This window comes from Xiphophorus couchianus, chromosome 21 (assembly GCF_001444195.1).
Source record: "Xiphophorus couchianus chromosome 21, X_couchianus-1.0, whole genome shotgun sequence".
Classification (NCBI taxonomy): Eukaryota; Metazoa; Chordata; class Actinopteri; order Cyprinodontiformes; family Poeciliidae; genus Xiphophorus; species Xiphophorus couchianus.
The window spans coordinates 2118437-2144134 of NC_040248.1; the positions used below are offsets into that span (position 1 = coordinate 2118437).

Below are 25698 nucleotides of genomic sequence, written 5' to 3' on the forward strand. Positions count from 1 at the left end.
ACTACTGACTCCCATCAAAGACAGAAATTTAAACATAATGTAAATCAACTGAAATAATCAAAACATCCTTTCAAGCACATTGATTAACAACCATAAGCGGTAAGAATCTCCTGAAGTGTTTGTATAAATATGTTCTGTGAAAGTGGATTTATTTGCTGCTCCATTGTCGTCCATGAAAAGAGGAGTAATAATGTGGAGCCGCTCCCTGCAGGGTTCAGCTTTGAACTCGGCTCATCACCGGCTCACTCATTCATCTCTTCTGGGCTGAGATGAATATTGCAGAGGAAGGTTTTGTCATGGCTGCCTGAACTGGAACAAAGAGCCTCCCAGTTCAGAGAACCACATACAACTCTTTTAAACCTATTAATATTCCTAAATAAGTTAATAAAATGCTGGAAAAGCATACGGTCTAAAGAAAAGTTATAATTTTCAACCCATAATGAAGGTTTTCAGTGATCTTTGGTCGTTCTCTTTACGGCTAAGACTCAAGCAGTAAACAGTTAAACATTTAGAAACCACTTTGTTTTTACCATCATGGGAAAGTCAAAGGCCTTCTGCAGAAACGCTTTATGGTCAGACGGGATCAAATTAGAGCTATTTAGTCAAGTTTAGAAATTTGAGGACTATGCTTACAAATCCGTACCAGGAAAGATCTCGTCATTCCACCCTGGAAAAAGAACAGCTGAAGAAGTCTGGGATAGGAGAAACTGATTGATAAATATAGGAAATTACGACAGAGTATTGTTTTTGTAATTACAACCATGAAGTCATGTTATTAGAACAATAAACATGCAGAAGAAAATCATAAAATGATGAGAAAAAAGATCAAATTAGCTTAAGATGTTAGCACAACATCTTAGCATATAAAATATATTTTTCACAATCAAAAATACCACAAAGAAAATTTAAATATTCAAACAGAAATCAGATAAATATAAATGATCTGAAACTGTAAGAAGTTTGTTGTTTTGTTTAGCTGATTCTAAAAGTTAAGTAAAGTGAAACTGAAAGTGGAGTAATGTCTCCATCCTGCAGGACTTCACCATGACTCTGTACCTGCGTCACTACTGGAAGGACGAGCGGCTGTCGTTTCCGTCCCACACCAACCAGAGCCGGACGTTCGACTCCCGGCTGGTGAAGAAGATCTGGGTTCCTGACGTCTTCTTCGTCCACTCCAAGCGCTCCTTCATCCACGACACCACCATGGAGAACATCATGCTGCGGGTTTACCCCGACGGAAACATCCTCTACAGCGTCAGGTACAGATCAGAGGAAAGACAACATCCTCTCACTTCTCAGGCTACACGGAAATATCCACAGTCTCTCTTAGAAAAATCATAAATTTAAAGAAAGTCTCTATTTCTCAGCTGATACTGAATCCTCTGTTGATATTTCTCTTAATTTATCAGATTTTACTGTGGGAAACGTTTTACCTGAAGTAATATTGCTCTTTCTGTACTGTATCCATGCAAATAGATTTAATAGATATACTTATTTTATTCATTTGTTTTTATATTTGCATAATTTATTTGTTATAAATATAATTCTGTGTATTTTTATGACTACTTCAACGATATTTGCTTTGTTCATTCAATATATATCTTCAATTTAGCACAAAAAAACAGAACTAAGTCAGAATAAAACAAAACTGGGAACTTTATTGGCTGCAGATTCACTGTCTTTATATTTTTTATCAAACTTTTCCCTGGTTTAGATATAAATATTTGATTTGTGCTGAAAAAAGACACAAAAACAAACATATTTTTTAAATTCAAAAACATAATAAATACAAATGAAGTTGGAGAAACAAACCTCTTTAATAAGTAGGAATCTCAAAATGTATGCTGGTTATTTAAACTGCAAATTTTTAAAAATGCCTTAAGTTTCATTGTGTAACTATGAACAAATCAAGATAATGTTTTTTCTGAGATGTTCAAGTTTGTGTGAAATATTAAGTAAATCAAAATATGAAATATATGGAAAAACTGCAGCGATCTCCTTAGCTCCCCTCACTATCATCTGCAGGTCCGTCTCATATTGAACATACGGTCTGAACCCTTAAATGTTTTTCATTTTGAAACAGATTTTTCTTGCTTAGCTTGAAAGAACATTGAAATCCAAAACCTCCATAAACATAACATAGACAAATATGGAGTTCCACACAGCTCAGTATTTGGTCCTGTTCTTTTTAAAATCCATGCTGCTGCTAATAAGGGACAACTTGAGGAAACCTCAAAGAATGTTAAAAATCCTAAAAATATAAAATGAAAGTTACTTCTGTTCTGATATATGTGTGTGTGTGTGTGTGTGTGTGTGTGTGTGTGTGTGTGTGTGTGTGTGTGTGTGTGTGTGTGTGTGTGTGTGTGTGTGTGTGTGTGTTTCAGGGTGACGGTAACGGCTCTCTGCTCCATGGACTTCAGCAGTTTTCCTCTGGACACTCAGAACTGCTCTCTGGAGCTGGAGAGCTGTAAGAATCAAGTCAATAACAAATCCCTCTGAGCCGTTAATGTGCTCAAACTGTAAGACAGAAACTGAAGGAGCTGCAACATTTTCCTCCTCTTTCTGTCTGTTTGTAACCTGCAGATGCTTATAATGAGAACGACCTGATGCTTTACTGGAAGAACGGGAACGACTCTCTGAGGACGGATGAGATCGTTTTGTCCCAGTTCTTCATTGAGCATTTCCACGCCTCCAGTGGCCTCGCCTTCTACAGCAGCACAGGTAGGAAAACTGACAGTTTCCATGTTTAGACTTAATGATACGCAAAATTATTTAACTGTGCTGCAATCAAACCAAAAAAATACAACCTTTTAGCTGTTCATTACATTTCTTCACACCTCGTATGGCTAAAATCACAGACAGAGGCAGGCATGATGAGAACATCATGACTTTTCACTGAGATTGATCCTGTTAAACCTCAGATGTTTAGTTTGATGCTGCATAAGGAAACAAACCTAAACTTCCACCTGAGGCCTTCAGGAACCATACACTGCAAAAACACTAAATATTACAAAATATATTTCTCTAGTTTCTGGTTCAAATTTCTTAGTATGCTTGAAATAAGACAAAAATAACTTACAGGTAACTTTTCACCACAATAAATAAGCTTTTAAATAAATAATTATTGAGTATAGATAAAGTACTAGTTCCACAGTATTTATCAGACTTCTAATGTCTGAAAAATGCCTTGTGATGATGAATTATCCATCAACCAAGTAACAACCAGTTTATAGTTTGCATTTATAAAATAACATTTGAAACAAAATGAGTTCTTAAACCATAAGACACATTTTTACATACATGTTTGCACATTTACAGGCCCATTTTTGACAAAAAAAAAATCTCCATTATATAACAGTGATTAGCCACATTGCTATAGTGTGATTAATCTGATTAAATATGTAAATAAGCCAAATGAGCTGGGAAATATTAAAGTTTACGTGACTATAAATACCCTTAGTAAAGTAAAAATGCAGTTTAAGTTGCAATTTCTATTTCTGTGCATGTAATAAATATGAGGTGACGATCAGAGTATTTTAATATTAATAAAATTAGCAGCCATCTCGTTATCAGTTCTCTGGGTTTGTAGTTAATCTCATTCATCTGAACTCTTAGAATCATTTCTGTCATATCTCACACATGCAGAAGTCTAGATTATTCTACGTATGGCCATGTTCTGCGTTGTTCTACTTTGTTCTGTTGTTGCCATATTTTGGAGTGAGGCACTGTAAAACTGAGTTTTTAACTGCACTGGTTTTATTTTTATTTCCATCCTTGGTGGCCGTAGCAGAGACTGTTGGTTCTGGTTCTCTGTCCTGAGTCGCAGATCGATCCGAGTCTGTTTTTAACTCACTGTGACTGTTAGTACATGTTGGATGACGTTAATCCATCATTAATCTGTCAGACGTTTGAAGTTTTGCAGTAAACACTGACGACAGGAAGTTAACCCGTTGTGTGTGTCTGCAGGTTGGTACAACCGACTCTTCATAAACTTCATCCTGCGGCGCCACATCTTCTTCTTCATGCTGCAGACGTACTTCCCCACCATGCTGATGGTCGTCCTGTCCTGGGTTTCCTTCTGGATCGACCGCAGAGCCGTTCCCGCCCGCGTGTCTCTGGGTAACGCACGCATTGTAACCTCCATCGCAGTGTGGCTGCTGCTTTGGGTTATTTCTTCCTTTAAATAATGACGTTATGATGTCACCACCTCCCACACCTTTACATTGAGTCTATCTTAGTAGAGATTTGAAGTATTCCTGGATAAACTGGAATTTTTTGGCTATTAAGTGTGTAAAATTATAGTTTCCTTGAATGGTAAAGTATTCTTGGTAGTTAAATCACTATTATACTATGATAATAGCATCACACCCAGAAAATATAGTAGTTTATTACATTAATGAGAAGTTTGTTTATGATTAAAATGACTAAACTGATTTTTTTAAAGGTATTTAGGATTTTTTCTGTTATTCTAAGGATGTTATTTTCATTATTTTCTTAGGAATAAGCAGAAGATATATTCTAAAAGTACAGAAAAACTGTTAAAACTCTTTTTGTTGTGTTACAAACTGCAGCATTAACATTATTTTAGCCTCTTCTTCCTTTCCTTACTTCAAGCCAAACAGATGCACAGCGCCCTCTGTCGGACCTTGGTGAGAATGACAGTGATTAGGCTGAAGCAGTAAAGTCTGACAGAACCGTTTGCTGTGTCCTCCTGCAGGTATAACCACCGTCCTCACCATGTCCACCATCATCACCGGAGTGTCCTCATCCATGCCTCAGGTCTGGACGTCTCCATGGAGACGGACACTTTCTCCGACTCTCATACCGACTCTCGTTATTTTCTGGTTCAGAGTTTCTGTCTTAGCGTTCTAAAGAAATCAGTGAGATAGAAAAATGGAAAGATAATCACCTTGGAAATTATACTAAGTTGAATAGCATATAACTTTATACTTTCATAATTCAGCTAAAAAACGTGAACCTAGCTTTTTAAAGAGGTTTCGGTTAGAATCAGTCCAGTTTTACTCTTCAGATGTTTGTATTTGACTCTTTTTCTCTGTAACTTCTGCTACACATGCCATTTGACCTTCCAAAAAAAGATTTTTTGCTGAATAACGCAATAAAAGTTTGACTAGAAGTAAAAATGGGGTTAAAAAGGAGGCGTGTTTTACTGTGCAGGTGTCCTACGTGAAAGCTGTGGACATCTACCTGTGGACCAGCTTCCTGTTTGTCTTCCTATCTGTCATCGAATATGCTGCCGTCAACTACTGCACCACCCTGGAGGAGATGAGGAAGATGAGGAGGGGGAAGGTCAGGATGAAGACGCTGTTTCAAAACCACAACAAAAATCTACAGAATTATGGCTTACTTTGTCTCCCCCCTGTGGTCACACTTTGACATTACAAGTAATTTCTCATTTTAGAAACATAAAAAATTCAAAGCTCTTGACAAAACATCTTCTTTGTCAAGAGCTTTGAGGTTAATTTTAATTTTGAGATGGAACTGAATATCAGATTTCTTTTGTTTTCCTTCACATTTTGAACTATTAACAGCTGAATATAAAAGCAAGAGCATCTAAAGATCTAATGTTTTGATTAATTTACTTTTATTTATTTAACAATGTTAAATAAATACTCCATGTAATAAATATTAAATTAGATTTAAATATGAAGGGGTTTTTTCAAGCAAGGGGAATATTTCTAGTGAGTGATAAATTAAAAATGAAATGTTTATTGCTATCATTGTTTGAAATTCTGTTGGAAATAATTAGAAAATAGTTTAACAGGATTAAGGCACATTTAGATTCCTTCCATTTCATATGTTGAAGGTTATTAGCATGTAATAATAATAATAATAATAGTAATGTTATTTGAGTGACACATACACATTTGGGTTATGTATTTTGATTTATTTGAATATATTAAAACAATCTCAATATTTTTTATGTAATTTTTGTATAGCCATAATTTTATAGCTATATTTTTAGATTTTCTTTATTTTCTTAACTATGAATAAAATCATAAAAGTAAAGACAAAGTAACTAGTAGCTTCACATCATATAATTATGAATTACTCAGAAATTTTGATATTTAGATATTTTTATTTTATAAAACAAATAATTTCTTGCCCCTTTCAGATCCCCTCCACCTTCAACGCCAGCCAGGCCATGGCCTTTGATGGCTGTTTCCATGACAACGACATCGAGCTGACCACCTTTCCTCGGATGGCGCCGACACTGACCTCCGACCCCCTTACGGCCCCGAGCCCGAACTCGGACCCGCGGCCGCCGGAGGGGACGCGTCTGCGGCGGCAGCGGTCGGTGCGGGAGAACGTGGAGCTGCTGGTGAACAACAGCTACATGATCGACTCGTACTCACGCCTGGCCTTCCCGCTGTCCTACCTGCTCTTCAACACCGTCTACTGGAGCCTGTACTGCTGACCGGATCCATGTTGACTGGATCTGTGCTGCACAGCCTGCAGGGCGAGTCGGACTGATTCAATCAGCCAAACGCTTAACATCCTGACAGTACAGCATTTCTTTTTTTGGATTTTTTAAACTGTGTGTGTTTTCTTTTTGTCTTTTGTCATGATCAAATGTTATGATATTTTGTGTATAAGAGCTAAAATAAAGTTGAATTCATGTAAAAATGGCTTCCTGTGAGTAAAACGTCCATTTTGATTGAGGGGATAAAACTCAAACATGTTAGCTATAAATTCTTGTCACAATATGGGACCCTAGGCAGAACTGTGGAATATGGAAAAGGGGGTGGAGCTTAAAAGAGTTATGGATAATTGATTACTAATCACTGAGATGTGTTTAAGGACAAACTGAAGCTCAAACACAACTTGTCAGATTGTAACACAACAATCACGCAATTATTTATTTTACACATAAAAAAATAATAAAATCAAGCCTAATAAAAATGTTCTCATTCTCTATAAAAAATAAACATTTTAGAAACGTGTTTGTATTTAAAATCAAGCATTTCTGCCAAAAGCATCAACGTACACAACTCTGAAGATACTTGGATAAAACATTTAATTTCCCTTTGAAATAATATAATATAATATAATATAATATAATATAATATAATATAATATAATATAATATAATAATTTGTTTGCTTTGTGCGCCTACAGGTGAGTGTACGCGCGCCCAATCAGCGAATGTTGTCATTTCTTCAGGCGGTCCCTCGCCATGTTTCCATAGCAACCGCAGAATTTAGGTATGAGCAGCAAAGTGTCAACGGTTGACGCTTTCATGGACGCTAACGCGGAGAAAGTCCCACTGCGACGAACACGGTGCGAGAAAACCTCTAACCCGGCGTGACTTGAGCCCACGGAGGAGGCGGGAAGGAGGATCCAGGTGAGTTTCTGAGTCCGGGAAAACGAGCCGAACCGAACCGAGCTGCTCTCTGCCGAGCTGAGCGCCAAAAGGTTAGCAACAGCTGGAACCGTTAGCCTAATAGACGTTGAGCGGGGGAATAATTGACTAACTAGTGAACAGAAGAGGTTGTTTTTTTAAAAAAAAAGAGAGAAAACAAACAAACTCGGCTGTATTGACTTCGGTTAGCTTGACCCCGAGTGGCGGAAGCGGTGATTTTTGTCTTTGCTCGTTTTTCTTTAAGGTTTTTGTGTTGTTTACTTTCAGCTGTCCGAGTTAAATCGGCTGTTTGAAACGGAGAACTGACGCTAAGCGTATCAAACTATACCAATGATTAATATTTACACCTAAAGACCTGGAAATGTTTGAGACTAGTCCGTTTCTTAGAATTTTAAACTGGGAATATGTTTAAAAATGTGTATATATAAAGGCCAGGTCACTTCAAGTTAGCTTGAAAGTGACACAGCCGTTAAAAATCAGTTACTGAACTCCAGATTTGTGATCAGTTAAAAACTTTTACACAGTTCCTGTTACATTTTTATAGTCTATATGTTACTTAGCCAGCAAAATACTGCAGATTAAATAAAAATAAAAACGTTACAAATCATCTGCGCCAGTTAAATCTTATGAAACTTGCTCTTGTTTTAGGTCAGTTTTTATGCAAATGTTTTAATAAATGTTTGTATTTTCTTTTTTCCAAACAGGTCTCTTGTAAATGAGTTTTATCTCACTGGGACAACAATAAATCAAAATAAATGAGTCAGAAAATGTATTCCTGATAGGACGACAATCTGGGCCAGAAAACGGTCCAGGTCGTCGCCCTGCAGCACATCGGCTCATTGGCTGGCAAAGAGCAGAGAATCACCCAGCAGGTCTTTATCTCTGCTTGCCGGTTTTTCACTTTATCCAAAGATTTGCTGTTTTGTGGTGAACTGGAAGTTCTCAGGTTTGGTGCGTTCACTGAAAAAAAGAAAAAGGAGCTCCATCTTAAAAAAACAAACTTAATTTCTTACATGTAATCAAATTTTCAAACTAAATTTATTTATGTTGTTTAAAATGATAACTTAATAAACTTAACATATTTAATTGTATAAACTTAATTTGATTACTTGTAAAAAATACAAAAATTTAAGTGTAATTTATTTTTCCATTGGTTTAGAAAAGAGAAAAAGTTCTCACTGGTATCTCATTAAGGTTGAGGTCTGGACTTTGACTGGGCCATTGTAGTTTGATTCTTTTGTTTTTGTTTTTGTTTTGTCTTTTTTGGCTATTTTATTGTTGACCCAACCTGACGTCTCATTTTGAGTTCAGATCCATGCTGAGTTAGCTAACTACTGCTCTGCTCCCCCCCCAACAGTCTCCGTGGCGACCAGCAGCAGCAGCACTCATCCCATTGAGCCGACGTCCTCCATGACGTCAGAAGTGAATCCGTTCTACCCAGCTGATCTAGAGGTGCAGCTGACGCTCGGAGAGCTGGTTCCTGGTTATTACTGTGTTTACCAGGTAAATCCACCTCAGAGGGCCCATCGGTGTTCAGAGGGGGCCACAGACACATGACACGTTTTCAGGGTTTTTGTTGTAAAACAGTTTTCCTTCCAGTTCACTATTACACTCTACTTGTGATTATTAAAGGAACTCTAGCTGACACTGCAGCTTTCTGTCATGTTTCTAGAGCTGCCTGACTCATAATTCAATATATTCAAAAAACAAACAAAACAAAACTCTGACTTTGTCAAAAACATTGTCTCCATACCAATTGCTTTTCATGTCTTTGTTTTATGTGTATGTTTTTGCATGTTTTGTTAATATCATGTTCTATTATTTACATTATTATTGCTACTTCACTAGAAAACCCATCTAGGGCGAAGTTTTGCACATTAGCTTGTGCTATTAGCATCATGATTCAGGCGTGGGACTGCAGCTTCATTCAGGTTGTTTATGTTATTGTGTGTTTGTCCCTAACAAATAAAGCTAATGAATAAAATCAAAAAATAAAAGAAGGATCCTCCATGAGCAGATTATTCTCACACATGGCAGGTTGAGAAGGGAAGGACCTGGAGTGGGGAGGGGGGGGATTTCCTGGAAGAACCCAGCTCAGTGATTGGTGGGCTGCTGGATCATGTGACTCCTCTCAGTCTGTGCCCTAATTCAAACACATAGACCACCCTCCCTGGGTTGAGTGGCAGGGACATGTGAGCCCCTCACTCCAGCTATTCTGGGAAGGCCGGCGGGGCCGGAGGGGGGAGCGTTCCTGTTCCCGCATGCGGGCCGGCGGCGGCGAGGAGCAGCTGCTGTGTTACTCTCATGTTGTGTGGCTCTTGGTGAGTGCGGCCGTAGCAGACTTGTGTTTTACTCTCCCTCCAGGCCGGAGAAGATGGGCTGCTGCTTTAGTAAGGAGCTCGGCCCCGAGCCGCAGACTGAGAGGAGCGTTCTGTTATCGGCGCCCCTCCAGGACGGGCTCAGCACGCTGACGGAGCAGGTCAGGAGGCAGGCTGAGGCCGTGGCCCACAGCGCCCGCCTGGAGGACCAGGAGCCGGCCAGGGAACAGGACCGGCCCGGCCCCGACCCGGACCGCACCCAGGTGGCTCTGTCTGGCGGTGAGGCGGAACCGCAGCGGCCCCAGAAGAGCCCAGAGGCCTTCATCACCACAAACACACACACAGATACCAGAGCAATGGCTGCTGGGACGCGGGAGGCCAGCTCCGGTCGCGGGACGCCTCCCTACATGGAGGTGTCCACCCAGAGTCCGCTCGGTCCTGAGACTCTGGAGACCGCCACGCACCGGGCCGCAGGGTGCAGCGGGGCGCCGGAGCACGGCGAGCAGGGAGGGCCGGAGCCGGGTCCCCAATCGGGCCTCCAGGACGCAGCAGGATTCCCGCTCAATGCTGCAGCAACGCACCGCAGCTTTTACAGCATCTGTCCCATCGGAGCCGAGGAGCTGGAGCCCAGCTGGACCCAGACGGCTCTGCCCGGCACACCCTCCAGTCAATCAGAGGCCAGCATGTTCAGGGACCATGCCCACACAGGTATAGCCTGGTCACATGACCAGGAAGTGGTCTCTGCTGACAAACTGGATCCTGGTTCAGTTCTGGAGAAGGACGGCGTGTTAAATCAAAAGGGTGAGGCCGCCGTGAGCGGCGAGGACCTTCAGGCATCCACAGTGGACAGCCATCAGCCGAAGGACCCCGGCGCCGCCACAGAAGAAGAAAACATCCGCTTAAGGAAGAAAGAAGCAGAGCTAAGCAGTGATGGGTCTGGGTTCAGAGCTGGGCAGGAAGTCCAGAACCGTCCAGGTCCGAAGACCGTCGAGGTCCGAATGCTGCTCCAGGAGGAAGACGAAGATGACCTTTGTCTGCTGGAGGGACCGACCCTCCGACTATGCCACACAGAGGTCATCTGCAGGGTCAGCAATGCTACAGCGACTCCGACCCGACGTGGTCAGAACCCCACCCCGCTGGCTCCTGGGTCAGACTCCTTTCATCAGGAACCCAAAGAGCCGACAGGAAACACTAAGGCAGAGCTCTGTGATGAAGCTGAGCAGGGGTCAGAGGTCATCATTCAGAGAAGCCTTGCAGAGGCCGGCGATGCTGCCTCTGGTGTACAGGAACCAGAACCACAGGGCTGGGACCGGATTGGACCTCAGAACCATGAAGGTATAAGCCACCATCCTCCCAGCCGCTCTGGGCCGCCACCTTCCTCTCCTGTTTCCTCCTCTTCCTCACACGAGGAGGCGCCGTCTGACGGGTTTACTCCAGCGGGTCAGAGACCCCCCCCCAAACCGGATCGGACCTCTGACTCTTCCTCAGACAGAAACAACATGGAGAAGATGAAGAGTTCACTCCCCGTTGCCCCCTGTTACTCAGACTGGATGGTTACTGATGCTAGCTGCCAGGAGAGTTCTGGTTCGGTGCCAGTGGACCCGGATCAGATCGATGTTTATGCCTCCACTCCGTCCTACGAGATTCACTTCCTGAACCAGGAAGTTCCAGCCACTGAGGAAGAGGAGGAGGAGGAGGAGGAGAAGGAGGGCGGGATCAGGGACATGGTGTCGGAGCTGCTGGGGGAGCTGGCCGAGGCGTCCGTCTGCCACCTGTACCCCCAGCCCTGGATCCGGCTGAGCCCGGACGAGAACCCCGATGCTCTGGCCCAGGGCGCATCGGAGGCGGACAGGACGAAGGGCGAGGATGAGGAGCAGATCCCGGCCCTGGTGTCAGAGCTGCAGCCCTCCATGGCCCTGCTGGGGGCCTTCCCCTACAGCACAGCGACGCCCCAGGGGCCCTGCGTCTGGGACTGGCACACCAGCGGCTCCCAGGCTGTAAGTCTGGCTCCAGCTCTACTGCTCCATGTCTCACATACACACACACACACACACACACACACTGGAAGGAAAACATCTGGAATATTCTAGGTTTGACACAACAAATGGGTTATTATTCACATGTACACACACAGTTTCAAGAGATTAGGTTTTATTGATAATCCAGGCTGGAGTTAACTTGGAGTCATGGTTTTCGTTACATTCAGATGATTGTGCTGACCTTTGACCCTAACAGCGCTGTTTTCTACACGATGAACCTGAACTGAGCACTGAGAAGGATCAGTGAACAGCCATGCTGTGTTTCATGTGTGCATCATAATCTGTCTAGGAGCTTTGATGTACAAATTATGATTTAGCAACTTTTCAATCTGAGGTGTTTTAGTCTAAAACAGATTTGGAACTTTGGAGTAAAGAAGATTCATGGCAAAATATTAATTGGTAAGAAAAAATGATTGAATCGTGAAAGTCAGGAAGGTCTGAGGAGAAAACCAGACCAGGTTCATGTGTCTCTGTCACATCATTTAGAAGGTAATATGACGTTATGAAAACATGTCACAATACAGCTGCACTTTGCTGATTTTCGTGTCTCCTGTAATGGATTTTCTTATTCCTGATGAGTTGACGCTTCAGCGCTCTGGGACAGTTTGCCAGAAAACTGCAAGTCCCACATCAGTGAGGGACTTGTATTTTCTAAAGTCAGACAAAATTCTTACATTTGATGCATAATACATGTAGAAAGAGTGAAAATTGAGTTAACAGAATTTGTTCAGAGACCATAAAATTTTTTGCTCTAGCAGCTGAAGAACTTTGTAATTGGATTCCATTGAAAATGTGACATCTGACAATAATATGACCAAAAAATTGAAGAGGAATTTTATGAAAATAGTAAAAAGCATAAAAAAAGCTGGAACATACAGAAGTAACCAAAAGGCGTTAAGACAATTCAAAGTTTGAATGGCATTTTTAAGTGAAAATATGTGGAAGTGTTTACGTTTGAAAAACAGGCAAGTTTTAGCAGAATGTTTTAGGGGTTTCCATTTATTTCATTCTATGAAGTGAAACATTCTGTGGGCAAATTTCAGTTTTAATTAGAATTTGGCTAAATTATAATAGAGTTTATATGAAACGATCATTCAGTGTTTCTTTATCCTTCACATTTAAAAGCAATTTTCTCTTGATCAAAGTTTTCTACAGACAATAAAGAACTTTTTCTTATATAATCATGTAGAAACAATAAAGTATAATATGATAACTAAAATCACACAAGATAAAACCATTAAACCACAGAGTTAAAAGCAGCTGAACACGATCTGATCAACAGACTGGTTTCTGCCTCTGGTTTCCAGTCTGGAACTGGGAATCTTTAACAGTTTCTGGTTTGTGATGCTGTCAAAGTTCTGACTACTAAGGTTGTTCCAACCACTTAAACTGGTAAAAACAAGAAATAAACCTGTTGGCATGACTCATTTACCTAGTGAACTCTGAACATGAACAGATTCAGTGAACCTGAGTGAACTGAGAACTAGTTAAGGGTTTGATGAACTAGTTAAGCTGTTGTTAATCCAAGAAGTGGCTCAACATGCTGAACCAGAGCGGGGTAAACTGGGCTCAGAACATTCATTAGGATGTGGATCTGTTTCCTGTCTGCTCACACCACCAGGAAGTCTAAATGTGTTTTAGAGTTAAATGTTGTTTGTTTCAGGAAGCTGCTGCTGCTCCGTGTCTCAACCCTGAAGCTGAAGTATGGAACGACCCCAACCTGAGCTTCCACATCCCCGACCCGGACTACCAGCAGCTGCAGCAGCCGTGGCTGCAGCTCCCCGACAACCTGAACCACCAGGAAGGTGAGCCCAGGGTCCCGCCTCTTCACCGCATCACGCCGTCCTCTTTACCTCACCTTCCCCTATCGCCATCCCATCAGGATTCGTGTCGGAGTTTGAAGGGAACGTGGACCTGGCGGAGGCCGAGTATCTGACTCAAACGCCTGAAGCTCTGGCGGTGAACGGAGAGACTTCTGATCCTCCGGTTACAAGTAGGAGCTGGAATCACGCAGCAGCAACACTTGTCACACTGTCAGACTGAAAACATCTGCTCTGTTTCCAGATGAGATCCGAGAGGAACTGAGCAGAGCTCTGGAGTCCTGCCTGACCAGGTAACATCTGGAACCACAGCGGCTGGTGCAGCAGAAAGCTCCTTTACCCGCCGTGTTTACCCTCCATGTGTCTCTGAGTACAGAGAAATGTGCGTTTTGCTGTTTTCTGGATCTAACCTCTCCGTCAGCCTTTCCTGTTCTCCTTCTCAGGGATTATCTGAGCAGCGACCTGTACCTTAAGTCCCAGATGGACAACGACCAGTACGTCTCCATCGCCACACTGGCCAGCCTGGACGGCATCAAGAACCTCACCACAGACCTGGAGCTCATCTCCGACATCCTCAAATGTGGCTCCGTGTTTTAGCTCCCACTAACACATCAATATTTTATTCTAAAAAACTTTAATCACCAGAATAATTGAGCTCTAACGTCCTGCTCTCTGGTTGGCAGCCATGCCTCTGGTCCAGGTGGCCCCGTGTGGGCAGAAAGTCCGGCCCAGGCAGAACCGCTGCGTTGTGATCTTGCGGGAGATTCCTGACACCACGCCTGCAGAGGTGAGTCCCGCTGCTGCACCGATCCGCCTGCTGCTCCCTGCAGGCTTTACCCTCTGATGTTCTCTGCAGGAGGTGGAGGCTCTGTTCGAAGGAGAGAACCTGCCCAAAGTCCTGAGCTGTGAGGTCGTCAACAACGACAACTGGTTCCTCACTTTTCAGTCAGAGGCTGACGCTCAGCAGGTACAACAGCTCCTATCAAAGTCTTACCTGAGTTTCAAACCACAATGCTGCTGGAGAGCCAGTCACTGATCCAGCTATCAAAGACACTAACAGGTTGATGTCAACCACAAAGATCTGACAGGAAATACAAGAAAAAGCCTGAATGCCACCAACTAACCAAAATCTGAAAAGTGTGTCGTGTTGGTATTCAGCCTCCATTCAGAACCATGTTTGGTCTCAGCTTTTCACAACAGACTAGGGGTTGAACCAATTAGTCGACTAGTCGACTCTAGGACGTCTCGCGAGTTTTTACATTTCATGTCGACTAGTCGCAGTCATGTGATTGCCGGTGGTGACAGCCTGTGCTGATCTGACAGCACAGTATACGTCACAAGACACAAGAAAAATAAGTTAATACATTAGTTTAAATGATATGTAGATGGATGCATATTTGTGGTTTTACAGTGTTTTTAAAAGGAGATGGAGTTGCAGCTGCAGTCCACTACAAAACACGAGCCGTCTAAAACTCGCCCCCTTCCCGCTAAGGATGTCACTTAGCCGGCTCGCGAGTGTCTTTGTCACGACGATCTAACTAATACATTATGATGTTATGTTGCTGATTAAATAAAGATCTGTGGTAATGACAGCTGCTGATTAAATAAAAGCATGTAGTTGGTAATGACAGTGTATACTTGTCTGACATATATATAGCCGTGAGTTCGTGCTAAGAATGACACTTTGTGCTTAGAAGTGTCATCAGATCAGCTGTCAGAAGTGTATGACACTCTGACAGCAGATCTGACAGAACACTGGCTACAAAATGGCGTCTTCAAAACAGATCGAGGACAAGCCCGCATCTTGTCAAACAGGTAGAAATTCGTCAACAGTGTGGAAATATTTCACTAAAGATGACTCTTCTGGTTTAACTACCATAACATGCAAAATCTGCAAAGCTGTGCTGAAGTACAACAAAAGTACGACCGCGATGCACAGTCATTTGAAAAGGCATCCGCTAATGCTAATGCTAGCTCCTGAACAACCGGCTCGATCCAGTCAGTTGTCAGTAACTTCATTCATGAAACGCCCAGCTGTGACAGGACACCGGCGGCAGCAAATCACAAATTTGCGTCTTGCGTTGCTATGACGTCACAACGACTAGTCAACTCGACATCGACTCGGCTTTTATCATGTTGACGTTGACTAGAAAATATCTTAAATCGTTCAATCTGCTGAGTCAGCAGAGCTTCCTGCCGCGCATCGGGCGTAGGAGAAGCAGGTGGTTTCGTTGAATTCAGCTGTAACCAAACGGGATCCGTTCATAACAAGTTTGGCTTGTGATGTTCCAAAAGCACCATGTAGTCAGTGTGATCATTTGACTCCTATAGTAACTATCCAGAGATCATCAGCATCAGCCGGTATTTAGAAAAAAAAAAGTCAGACCCGACTTTGTGCAACAAACTTCTCCATAATAGACTTAGTAAAAGCAGGAGAAGGGGAGAGTGTGTGTGTGTGTGTGTGTGGGGGGGGGGGGGGTCAATATTTGCCGTGAAAATAGCTAATAAAGCCTCCAAGTAGTTGTGAAGGGTTTTTGCGCTTACGTCACTATGACGTCACCGCGACTAGTCGACATCGACTCGACTATTATCATGATGTAGTCGACCTTAAAAAATATGTAGTCGTTCAACCCCTACAACAGACTCAAGTCAGTTTGGATGGACATCAATCCAACTAAGCTCAGACATGAATAATAAGAATTAACTAATGACACATTCTATGTATAGCAGCTCTATGCTCCCTCCTTTACCTTCAGATTCATGTTGCAGGAGTGAAATAGATACTGGTATTCATAGTATGACTAATATTTGGTTATTAAAGCTTTAAAATGGAAATGATATTGAAAACATTCAGTTATCTTCCTGTTTCCTGTTATGAACTTGAAGTTGTTGTTATCCGTTATCAGACGCCGGGCTGGCCGCTGAAGGTTCAGCCTGGACATTTACAGCCAACAGCAGAAACCACACTGGGATGACTTACCAGAGGTTTTGCTCTTTGCTTCTCTGTTCGATGTTTTCTTTAAAAAAAATCTATTAAATTGATGCAATATCATCATTCTTACTTAAATCTGGGCTTTGACTGGGCCATTCTGACATGAGTCTGCTTTGATCTGAGCTCCAGTGGTCCAGATCTGGTTCATCATCAGGCCTCTGCAGAGCTTCAGCACTGCAGTAGTGATTTAGTCATAAACTGAGCTGTTCGTACAACACACCAGAACCAGAGCCAGAACCATGCTGCATGTTCAGGGTGGGTGGTCACCCTGCTGGAAGGTGAACTTTGACCCCAGTCTCAGGTCTTCTGCTGCCTCCAGCAGATTTTGTGCTCCAGCAGCTTGGCTGTATTTCTGTCAGATTATAATCCTATCAGTGTGTGGGATGTGACAGAGTAACATGACCGATCCTTCAGGCCTACAGGTACCTGAGAGAGGAGGTCCGGGTGTTTAAGGGAAAGCCCATCATGGCCCGGATCAAAGCTAAGACCATGGCTATTGCATCCTTCGCCCCCAAGAATGGCTACAGGCCCGTCCAGTTGGACCAGTGCAGCAGCCGCTACAGCTCCTACTTCCCCCCCACCACGTTCAACCCGTCCTGCCTCCCTCAGCAGATGTTTGACCAGAACAATGAGGCATGGCCCGCCACCTCGGCCCAGTACCAGGAGAACGTGGAGGTGAGAGCAGAACCGGGTTTCCTGATCCGGACCTGGTCCGTCCTACTCAGTGTTTCAGTCATTAACTCTGATTCTCTCTGCAGCCTGAGCTGCTGATGAACAACTTGATGAACGAGTTTCCAGCAGCTTCTACCTTCAAGCCGCACGCAGCTCACAGACAGAGGTACGACCGCCACGCTGATGTCATTCTTAAAGGGCCAGTGTAAAAAAAAAATCCACTTTTATCAGCTCTACATCTTCTAATAATATTACTCTCTCCTTCAAAAACAGAAGCCTCAATTCGTTCATTCATATTTGAGAAATCCTTTAATCTCCATGGCAACCATTTAGCAGCTGGACCTAGCTCCGCCTTTGAGGCAAACCTCCTCCCCTTCCACTTCACAGAGCAACTCTCTCCCACTCAGCTCCTTCAGACTAGCCTGCCGAAATTAGCAAACACCTGTTGGAACTGCTGAGCTCACTGTAGGACCTACTCAGAGCAACGCTGGAAAAATGTTGTTAAAGGGTGAATAGAGGAGCCATGTTGCATGTTCTTCCTGTAGGTGGAGCTTCAGAAAGGATATGAGATTCTTAAAGAGACAGAGGCCCAATTTTATGGCGTTTAATTACAATGTTAAATTTCTTTTAAGTGATATTTGATATATACAGGATTATGACAACTTTAGGTAACATAGTAACTTGATTGTGCTATAAAATGGTGCTGCGTGTCTGGAAACTACATAATACTGCTCCTTTAATGCACCGGGTCTGAGTCGGTTCCGTGCAGTTTGGACCAGGTCTGAGTCGGTTCCGTGCAGTTTGGACCAGGTCTGAGTCGGTTCCGTGCAGTTTGGACCAGGTCTGAGTCGGTTCTGTGCAGTTTGGACTGGGTCTGAGTCGGTTCTGTGCAGTTTGGACCAGGTTGGAGCTGATTATGGTCTCTACTTGCAGGAGGGGCTCCAGGATGCTGAGCTGTGGAGACCGCTGGCAGACCCACCACCCGGACCTCTACCAGCCGTCAGAGCAGCTGTCTGCAGACCAGTACTCCTCTCCCTCCCTGAGGGCCCGGCGGGGCCGGCTGAGGGGCGGCCTGCGCCGGCAGAGCCGGGGCGGAAGAACAGAATCCAACAAACAGGTTCTGGTGCCCCCCTCTGACCGGGGAAGGTAATGTAACTGTTCCTGTTGCAGAATCTCAGCAGCTGTAGTTCAGCCTCAGCAGGCCTTCCTGTTCTCTTTGGTAAATACTAACCAAACCGTAGCAAGATAGCAGCAGCTGGCAGCGAAGGAACATTTTGCCCTGCATGCAGAGCCCTGTGTGTGTTTAGAGTGGAAAACTCTGAAGATCATGCAGACATTTCAGATGTTAATCTTTGAAGCTGATTAACAAACTGACAGCTGTAATTGTAGACAAAGTATTGACTCAGATGGGCTGAATACAAATGCATGCCGCATTTTTCAGATTTTCTTTTTTGTTGACACAAAATTTTTCTTGCACTTCACAGTTTATCTTTACTTTTCCTTTGTCTTTCATAAAACCCCCCAAAACACTGAAGTTTGAGGCTAGTAAGCAACAAAACATGGAAAAATTTAGTTTAGTTTAGTTTAGCGACGCTCTGCAACACGAGGATTTCACTGCAGAGATGCAGAAAACAGGTTTTTGTTTTTCTGTCTCAGTTACAGCAGGAGGGGAACCTTCGGCCAGAAGAGGAGGGAGACGGAGAAATCCTTGGAGAGACCCAAACTGAACTCTGAGGTAAGAAAACACAGCAGAGGTCAGACTGTGGAAAAGTGAACCACTCCCATTCTGTCTGCTCTTCATCAGCCTCCTCCTCCTCCTCTGGAGCTCAGCCTGTCCAGCTTCCCCCCACTGTCTACTGCAAATGTTGCCACAGCGACGACGCCTGCAGCTAATGACAGCGTCAAGGTAACGCACACACTCATACACACCCACACCTGAATCAGTTCCAGTCTGACCTGTGTGTCTGAATCCTCAGAGTCCGACAAAAAGCAGCAGCTCAAACTCATCGTCCTCATCCTCATCATCATCACTTCCTCCAGTGGAGCCTCAGCCGGCGTCTCTGCTGTGAGTATCCAGCTGTTGCGGCTGTGCGGCCGGACCGGAGGCTTCACATGCAGCTCTGTTGTTGTGTGCAGGAAAGACGGGGACAGCGGAGAGACGACGGTGGAGGACAAACCAGTCCAGCTGCCACTGGAACCAGCAGCAGTAAGACACATTCAGGACTCACGTTTATCACCTGGATCAGCCAGAGGGGAGATGTGGGTCGTTTAATGGTGCTTGTCTCTGGTTGGAGCTGATCTGGGTTCAGTTCAACAGGAGAAAAGAACAAAATGTTTCCTATTGCTTCATTTTAACAACACAAAGACAAAAACACAACCAGCTCTGTGACAGCAGCGTGTGACTCCCTGATTAGGTCACTTCAATATTAAACATTTCAACCTTTTATTTAAAACAGAGCCTGTCCACTGGTCAAACAGTCTTAAATAGTTGCTTAGCAACTCTTACCAATATATACTGAACCTCTTTTAAAAAGATTAAACTAATCAGGGCATTTAAGATGAAAACCTTTTTCTGTAAATCTGTTGTTGATGTTGGAAGGATTTTTATCTGCAGATTTATCTTTTTCTACAAACGTTCACTAAAGGAATGATGACACTGCATTTTAGGCCATAAACTTTATTTTCTTACTTTTAAAGGAATTGAACTCTGTTGATTTTCACCTTTTAATGTATTTCTAATATTGTATAAAAGACTTATGTGAAAAATCACATTTCTTTCAATTTCTTTTAATTGTCAGAATAATCGGTTACTAAAATAGTTTTATCCGTTTTCTTGTGTATTTTGTCTGCTGGTTTTAATCCATTGTGTTGTCATTAATCGCATCACATGAAAACTTCATGAAAACGTTGTACTCTATCACAGTGGGGAAACCCAGCTCTATTTGAACTGGACTCATTTGTTGGTTTAAAAACAGTGTATGGTTTATGTAAAGATGAAAAGTACATAAATAATTGAAACATGTCGGCGTATCCGCCTCCTGACGCCTGGTCTTGTTCTTCACTTCCTTCAGGAGCTGAAGAAGCTGAGCTACGCTGAGATCTGCCAGAAGGCTTCGTCCAATGAGGCGTCGGCGCCGCTGGCTGACTCCGCCCCCTCAGCGGAGTACCAGGCATCCCAACAGCCTCAGCTGCCGCCGTGAGACAAAAACAGTCCGATGGGAATGTGTAGTTGTATAGCTGGCTGTATATTTATTATAAAGATTGATCAGTAAGTAAAGGAGATAAACTCTGAGCTAAACAGAAACCAGTCTTTACAAGCTCAGGATTTTTAATCTTAGAACTATAGAAACTGCTGATGCTGAATAGAAATTTTTAACACTTTAATTTTTTGGCAGGGAACTGAAAATAATCTGTAAATGTTTTTGTAATTCTTTAGTTTTGTTTCTTGTCTTGTTGTTGGGCTCAGTGTAATGAGAGCCAGGCGTTATTTTCAGATTTATTGTATTTGGCCGTCGGCTCTGTACAGGAAGTTCTGTCAGGATTCTGTTATTTATTCTGAATTTTTAAGTCTGAAGTTGATCTTTCCCGTGTTTAGAGGCCCAACAATTAATAACCAGATCTGTAAAGCCTTCCTGTATGTTTGAAAGTACTGAATATCAACTCTTTATTGTTGCTCTGTTTTATTTAATTTTAAACACAGATTCAGTTTTATTTGTTAAACTGGCCTGTTTTAGTTGTTGACTTTATTTAACTTGCTGAGTTTTGACCGCTGAGCGTCCAAGAACAAACTGATTCAACTTGAAGAAATGTTTTCTTTGATTGTAAAGAGACTAATGTTGTTTTCTGATGTGAAGTTTGAATGTAAAGCTGGCACCATTGTGACATATGTTGTTGTGTACAAATGTACAGAATACTGAACAGAAATATATTTAAAAAGTGCCTTTACAAGTAACATGTTTAGATTTTTATTTGTTTGAAGCTCTGAGTCATTCAGCCTCTTACAGATTTACTTCCTTCTCTTAACCAGCAGATGGCGGTAGAGCCACATCACAACTCTAATTACATTGTTTGGCTCAGCATTTGTTTATCAGCGGCCTAATGAATAGCATGCAGCATACTAATGAAATGATCCATACTGGGCTCACTTCATCACACTTTACTCAAATAAAACTGATGACTTCAGGATCCGCCTCTGAATTCAGTTCACACCAGAATAACCAAATTTGGTCTGAACAGATTCTGGTTTAGTAATAAATCCTGTGGTTGTTCCACCGGGCCACAGGTGCATTCACCTGCATTCAGAGGAGACCCGCACACGGAGTGGCAGGTGTCAAAACCAGGGCGCCACATTTCTCCTGCTTCACATGAAATGAGTAAAAGTTTTAAAATGCAGGAAGCTGCTGTTTTTCCTGGCAGGACTCGTAAATCTCCTGTAATGAAAACGGGTCACAGGCTGCGCTCAGACTGATCACGTTTTAGTTCATTTCCCCTTTCAGCTGCAGGTCATCTGAGGGCAGAAACTGACATCAAGGGGACAGAAATAGAAACGGTTGTTTTTTCCTCATGGAATCTGTAATGAACTTTTCACCTTACAAATGTGGTTCAAATGATCAAATAAATTCAAGGAAATGAAACAGGTTTGAGTTTGGCTGATGACTCACATGTGCTGATATTTTGTTACTGAGACTTTGTGCTCCGAAGAGGCTTTGCTGCAGAGTGGGTCACCTGCAAATAGGAATGTTATAAAAGGTTTTAGATGCACAATGGAGACATAACAGGCCAAATCATAAAGATATCAGCCAAAAATTTAATAAAGTGCATCGGATCAAGTCACCTAAATACATATTCTGTCTTCAGGCCATCTTGACACCAGGTCTGACTTTCCCTCACCTCTCTTTTTGCGTTTTTATTTTAATTTGAAAGGACTCTATTTATATAGTTTTAATGCAATATCGACGTGAAATAACATTTTTGGAAGAGACATGAGAAAGAAACAAAATTTCTCAAGTCAGTCCAACAAATTTATTTTTAAATGAAATAATTCAATACTAAAATTATTTTTAAGCAAGAAAATTAACAGTCGAATTTCAAGAGTCTAAGTCAGTAAAACCCGATGCAAACTTTATTACACAGTGGAGCATTTTGTTTTAAAAAAATATCTTGTTTTGCTTTTTATGTTAAATATCACATTAAAGAAATACATTTTAATGCAAGGAAAAGATCAAATGAACAACTAATAAAATATCAAAATTGTTTATTTTATTGTATTATTTTTAATAAATTTTTCCACAAACTTAATAAACATGTTACTATATTTTTTTAAAGTCATTAAATAAGCAAGAAAGTAACTACATCATTTAATAAGAACGATTGGTTTAATTTAAAATTAGAAACATATGTTGTGAAACATAAAAATGAAAAAAACGACGTAATGGCACTACTATTACAATTATATGTTTTATTTTTTGTAAAACAAGAACATTTTTGCAGTAAAAATGCCTAAAATTAACTTGTTAATTTTAGGCATTTTTCATTAAAACAGTTTTTAGTTAATCACAACTTAATTTAATAGATACATTTAATAGATATTCAGTGGATGAAATATAAAAATTATGCTGATCTCGTATTTCAGTCAGGTGTAACTGAAGCGGTGTCTCTCTGTAGGTGTGGTTGTTCGCTGCGCCCCCTGCAGGTGATGAGTGTCACCACCTCTTTCCGTACAGTCACGTGACAGCAGCAAGCTTCAAACGGCTGCGAGTGCAGTGCTGCGCGAGCCTCATCATCCTCATCACAACCGCCAGCAGAACCTCCGCAGCGGCAGAGAGGAGAACCGACCGAACCACCGGGGGTCTTCACCGAGCCAAGGAAGCGGGCAACATGGCGGACCCCCGTTAAAACCGGACCCAGATTTATCCTCTTTGTTCTACCCCGACGCCTCGCTGTCTTTACGCGCCTCCGCTGAGGAGGGGCCGCCGAGGAGAAGGAGAAGGAGAAGCGCTCCCCCCACCGCCTCCGAGCCGAGCCAGGAGGAGGCAGGAGCGGCTGAGGAGGTAGCTGTTACCGCCGGAGAGCTGTTTTCTTCGGTACCAGCCGAATGGCGGACCGTGAGGCGTCGCCGATACCGTTGGAGATCCGAGCCCGGCTGGCGGAGCTGGAGCTGGAGCTGTCAGAGGGTAAGGAATTAATTAGAAAATGGGGGGAGAGAAAAAGAGCGCAAACCTCCCCCATCCTCCTTCCTCCTTCTCTCCCTCCTCTTCATCCTCATCACCTTATCTCATCTCCATCCTCACCGGTTGTTCACTAGTAGCGGAATCCGGCCGTTCATTCCTGCGGCCTCATCCTCTTCCTCCTCCTCCTCTTCCTCCCGCTCCTCCCATCCAGATGTTTGTCAGCCGGAGGAACCGGCCTGGGCAGCTCCGTGCTGCCCGGGGAGGGTGAGGGCAGAGCGGGATCCGGCTGCTGGGTTGGGCCGCTGCACTTTGTCTCAGCCGCGGTGCCGCTTTTAGGGAAACACCGCGTTGTTCTGCCGGTTCCGATCCAAAAACAGAGCCGTGCTGTGACCTTGAGATGTTGACACAAGCAGCCTGGCCTACCTGACTGACTGACTGCGTGAGTGTGTGTGTGCGGGCGTGTGCGTGTGTGTGTGTGTGTGGTCGGTTTTAATAATAGCTTTGCGGTGCGACGCTGCGTGACACCGCAGCACACAGAGGCTCCCCGGCTCCGGGCGCCCCGTCCTCTCCCTGTGCGTGTTTTTCTGGGCCTGCGGAGCTGGAGGGTGAGGAGCAGGATGCTCCTTCTCTCCCTGGATTGTGAGTTTAACCCACATCCGAGCTCAGATTTTCTTCCTGACGGGCTTATATAATGGGAATCACATATTTTATTCATATCGGCTCATGTGAAATTCACATTCTTCACCTAAAATTCTCCTTTTATTTTGGAGAAACATCCTGACAGCAAACTGCAGCTAAATCTGCAGCTGTTTTGCTAAAAAAACAAAACAATCTTTCCAATATGTTTATTGCAAACTCTGGAATGGATGCTGAATTATTTATCATGTAAAGGTTGACACACAATCAGGACTCTTCTTTTTTTGAGATCTCCTGAGGTGAAGTGGACCTCCAGAACCAGCTTCGGTCCGGACGCTCAGGTGTTTTTTTCTGCTGCTGATCTCTGAGGGAGACTGAGCAATCGGTTACCAAATGAGACCAAGCTGTTTTAATATAGGGCAGCGTTTCAGAGGATTAACCAAAAGGCCGTGACTTTTAAAAAAATTATAAATGGTTTTATTTTAAAACTGTCTGGGCAGCATGCCGGTTGCTCCTGATGTAAACAGGGTTGTTGTTGTTGTTTTTCATAAAATTACCTTCTTTTTCCATGTTTATCAAAACTGGAAAGAATATCTTTGAGTTCAACGAGCAGATATTGTGATTTTAAACTCAGTTAAATAGCATATTTTATACTTTTATGACTAGATGACTAGACTAAATGTCTAGAAAAACAAAGATCAGTAATAAACACTATAGTTACTAGTAAATAAAAAAACTAACTAGAGCTATTTTAAAGCTTTTATAGTTTAACAAAACCAAGAAAAAAAAGCAGAGATGCACCAATTTGTGGTTATTGGGGAGATAAAATGATTCTACTGTTTTTAGGATCTTACATTAGCTAAAGAAGTGTGTTACAAATAGGAATGTTTCAAAAGCAGTGTTTGTATTAGTGGGACTATAACTGCTGTGACACACAGTTACAGCGATATACTAGCTAAAAAAAGTTAGTAAATAACTCTTCTCTTCACTTTTGCTATCAGAATACTAACACAAAATATCGTGATAAAGTCCTTATCGCCCACCTCTAAAGCCGTCAACAATAATAATAACACCTAGTTTCTAGGTTTCTCAAAGGCCAACAGTTACAAATCCAGTTTGTTCCAAATCATCATTTTAATCAGGAGTGGAGGTGATGCCACACTGTGTGAGAGAGCAGTCGCTGTAAAACCTTTCACTTCTTAAACTGTCTCTGATCACATAAAGCTTGGATTCTTGACTTGATTGACTCACCTGTATAAAAAACTCCCAGAATTCCTCTGTTTTACTGCAGTCAGGAAGACGTTTAGTGAGTTTGCCTTCCGGGTTTCTGTGAAAATGTGGGAACTTTAGTCAGACTGAGCTGAGCAGAGCTGGGTGGTGGTCTGGTTCTTCTTTTCTTGGTGTTGATTTAATAACAGTGCTGCAGTGATGCAGGAACAAACCGGTCGGAGTTTTACCAGCCCATGTTTACGTTCTGAGTTATCAGTTTTGATTCCTAAAGGAAATCCAGAGCAGTGATCTGATCGTTAATCATTTTGAAAAATTAAAGCTATCAGACAGACTCTGAAAAGCAGCGAGGTTCTGTCAGACTGTATTTGTCTTTGGTTCAGGGTGGATAATATTAGCACCACACAGGAATGTGTGGATTGTAATATTTCAGATGTCGTTGA

General features: G+C 42.6%; 3 protein-coding genes across 5 annotated transcripts in view; all 3 read left to right on the top strand.

Moving 5' to 3' along the window:
• The window catches only part of LOC114136445 (gamma-aminobutyric acid receptor subunit rho-3-like), a 33871-nt gene extending 27226 nt beyond the window's left edge, over window positions 1–6645 (top strand). Inside the window, exons 7-13 of the mRNA XM_028004439.1 lie at window positions 1036–1259; window positions 2385–2467; window positions 2584–2721; window positions 3967–4119; window positions 4718–4779; window positions 5176–5307; window positions 6134–6645. Coding sequence (XP_027860240.1) covers window positions 1036–1259; window positions 2385–2467; window positions 2584–2721; window positions 3967–4119; window positions 4718–4779; window positions 5176–5307; window positions 6134–6436 — 1095 coding nt within the window. The 3' untranslated portion in view covers window positions 6437–6645. The remainder of the gene's footprint in view (window positions 1–1035; window positions 1260–2384; window positions 2468–2583; window positions 2722–3966; window positions 4120–4717; window positions 4780–5175; window positions 5308–6133) is intronic.
• Window positions 6646–8746: 2101 nt separating this feature from the next.
• Window positions 8747–21174, top strand: LOC114137183 (uncharacterized). The gene is made up of 16 exons (XM_028005801.1): window positions 8747–8884; window positions 9746–11696; window positions 13402–13543; window positions 13621–13731; window positions 13803–13851; window positions 14002–14138; window positions 14242–14345; window positions 14415–14525; window positions 16965–17225; window positions 17309–17388; window positions 18156–18368; window positions 18879–18957; window positions 19027–19128; window positions 19199–19287; window positions 19359–19428; window positions 20294–21174. Exons 2-16 carry the CDS (start codon window positions 9756–9758, stop codon window positions 20420–20422), a joined length of 3618 nt encoding a protein of 1205 aa, XP_027861602.1. The 5' UTR covers window positions 8747–8884; window positions 9746–9755; the 3' UTR covers window positions 20423–21174.
• Window positions 21175–23261: 2087 nt separating this feature from the next.
• LOC114136750 (disco-interacting protein 2 homolog C-like) overlaps window positions 23262–25698 on the top strand; it is a 51066-nt gene continuing 48629 nt past the window's right edge. For 2 of the 3 annotated variants that reach the window (XM_028004987.1, XM_028004989.1), the window contains exon 1: window positions 23262–23395. In XM_028004987.1, coding sequence (XP_027860788.1) covers window positions 23317–23395 — 79 coding nt within the window. In that variant the 5' untranslated portion in view covers window positions 23262–23316. The remainder of the gene's footprint in view (window positions 23396–25698) is intronic. The other variant, XM_028004990.1, reaches the window with a different exon arrangement.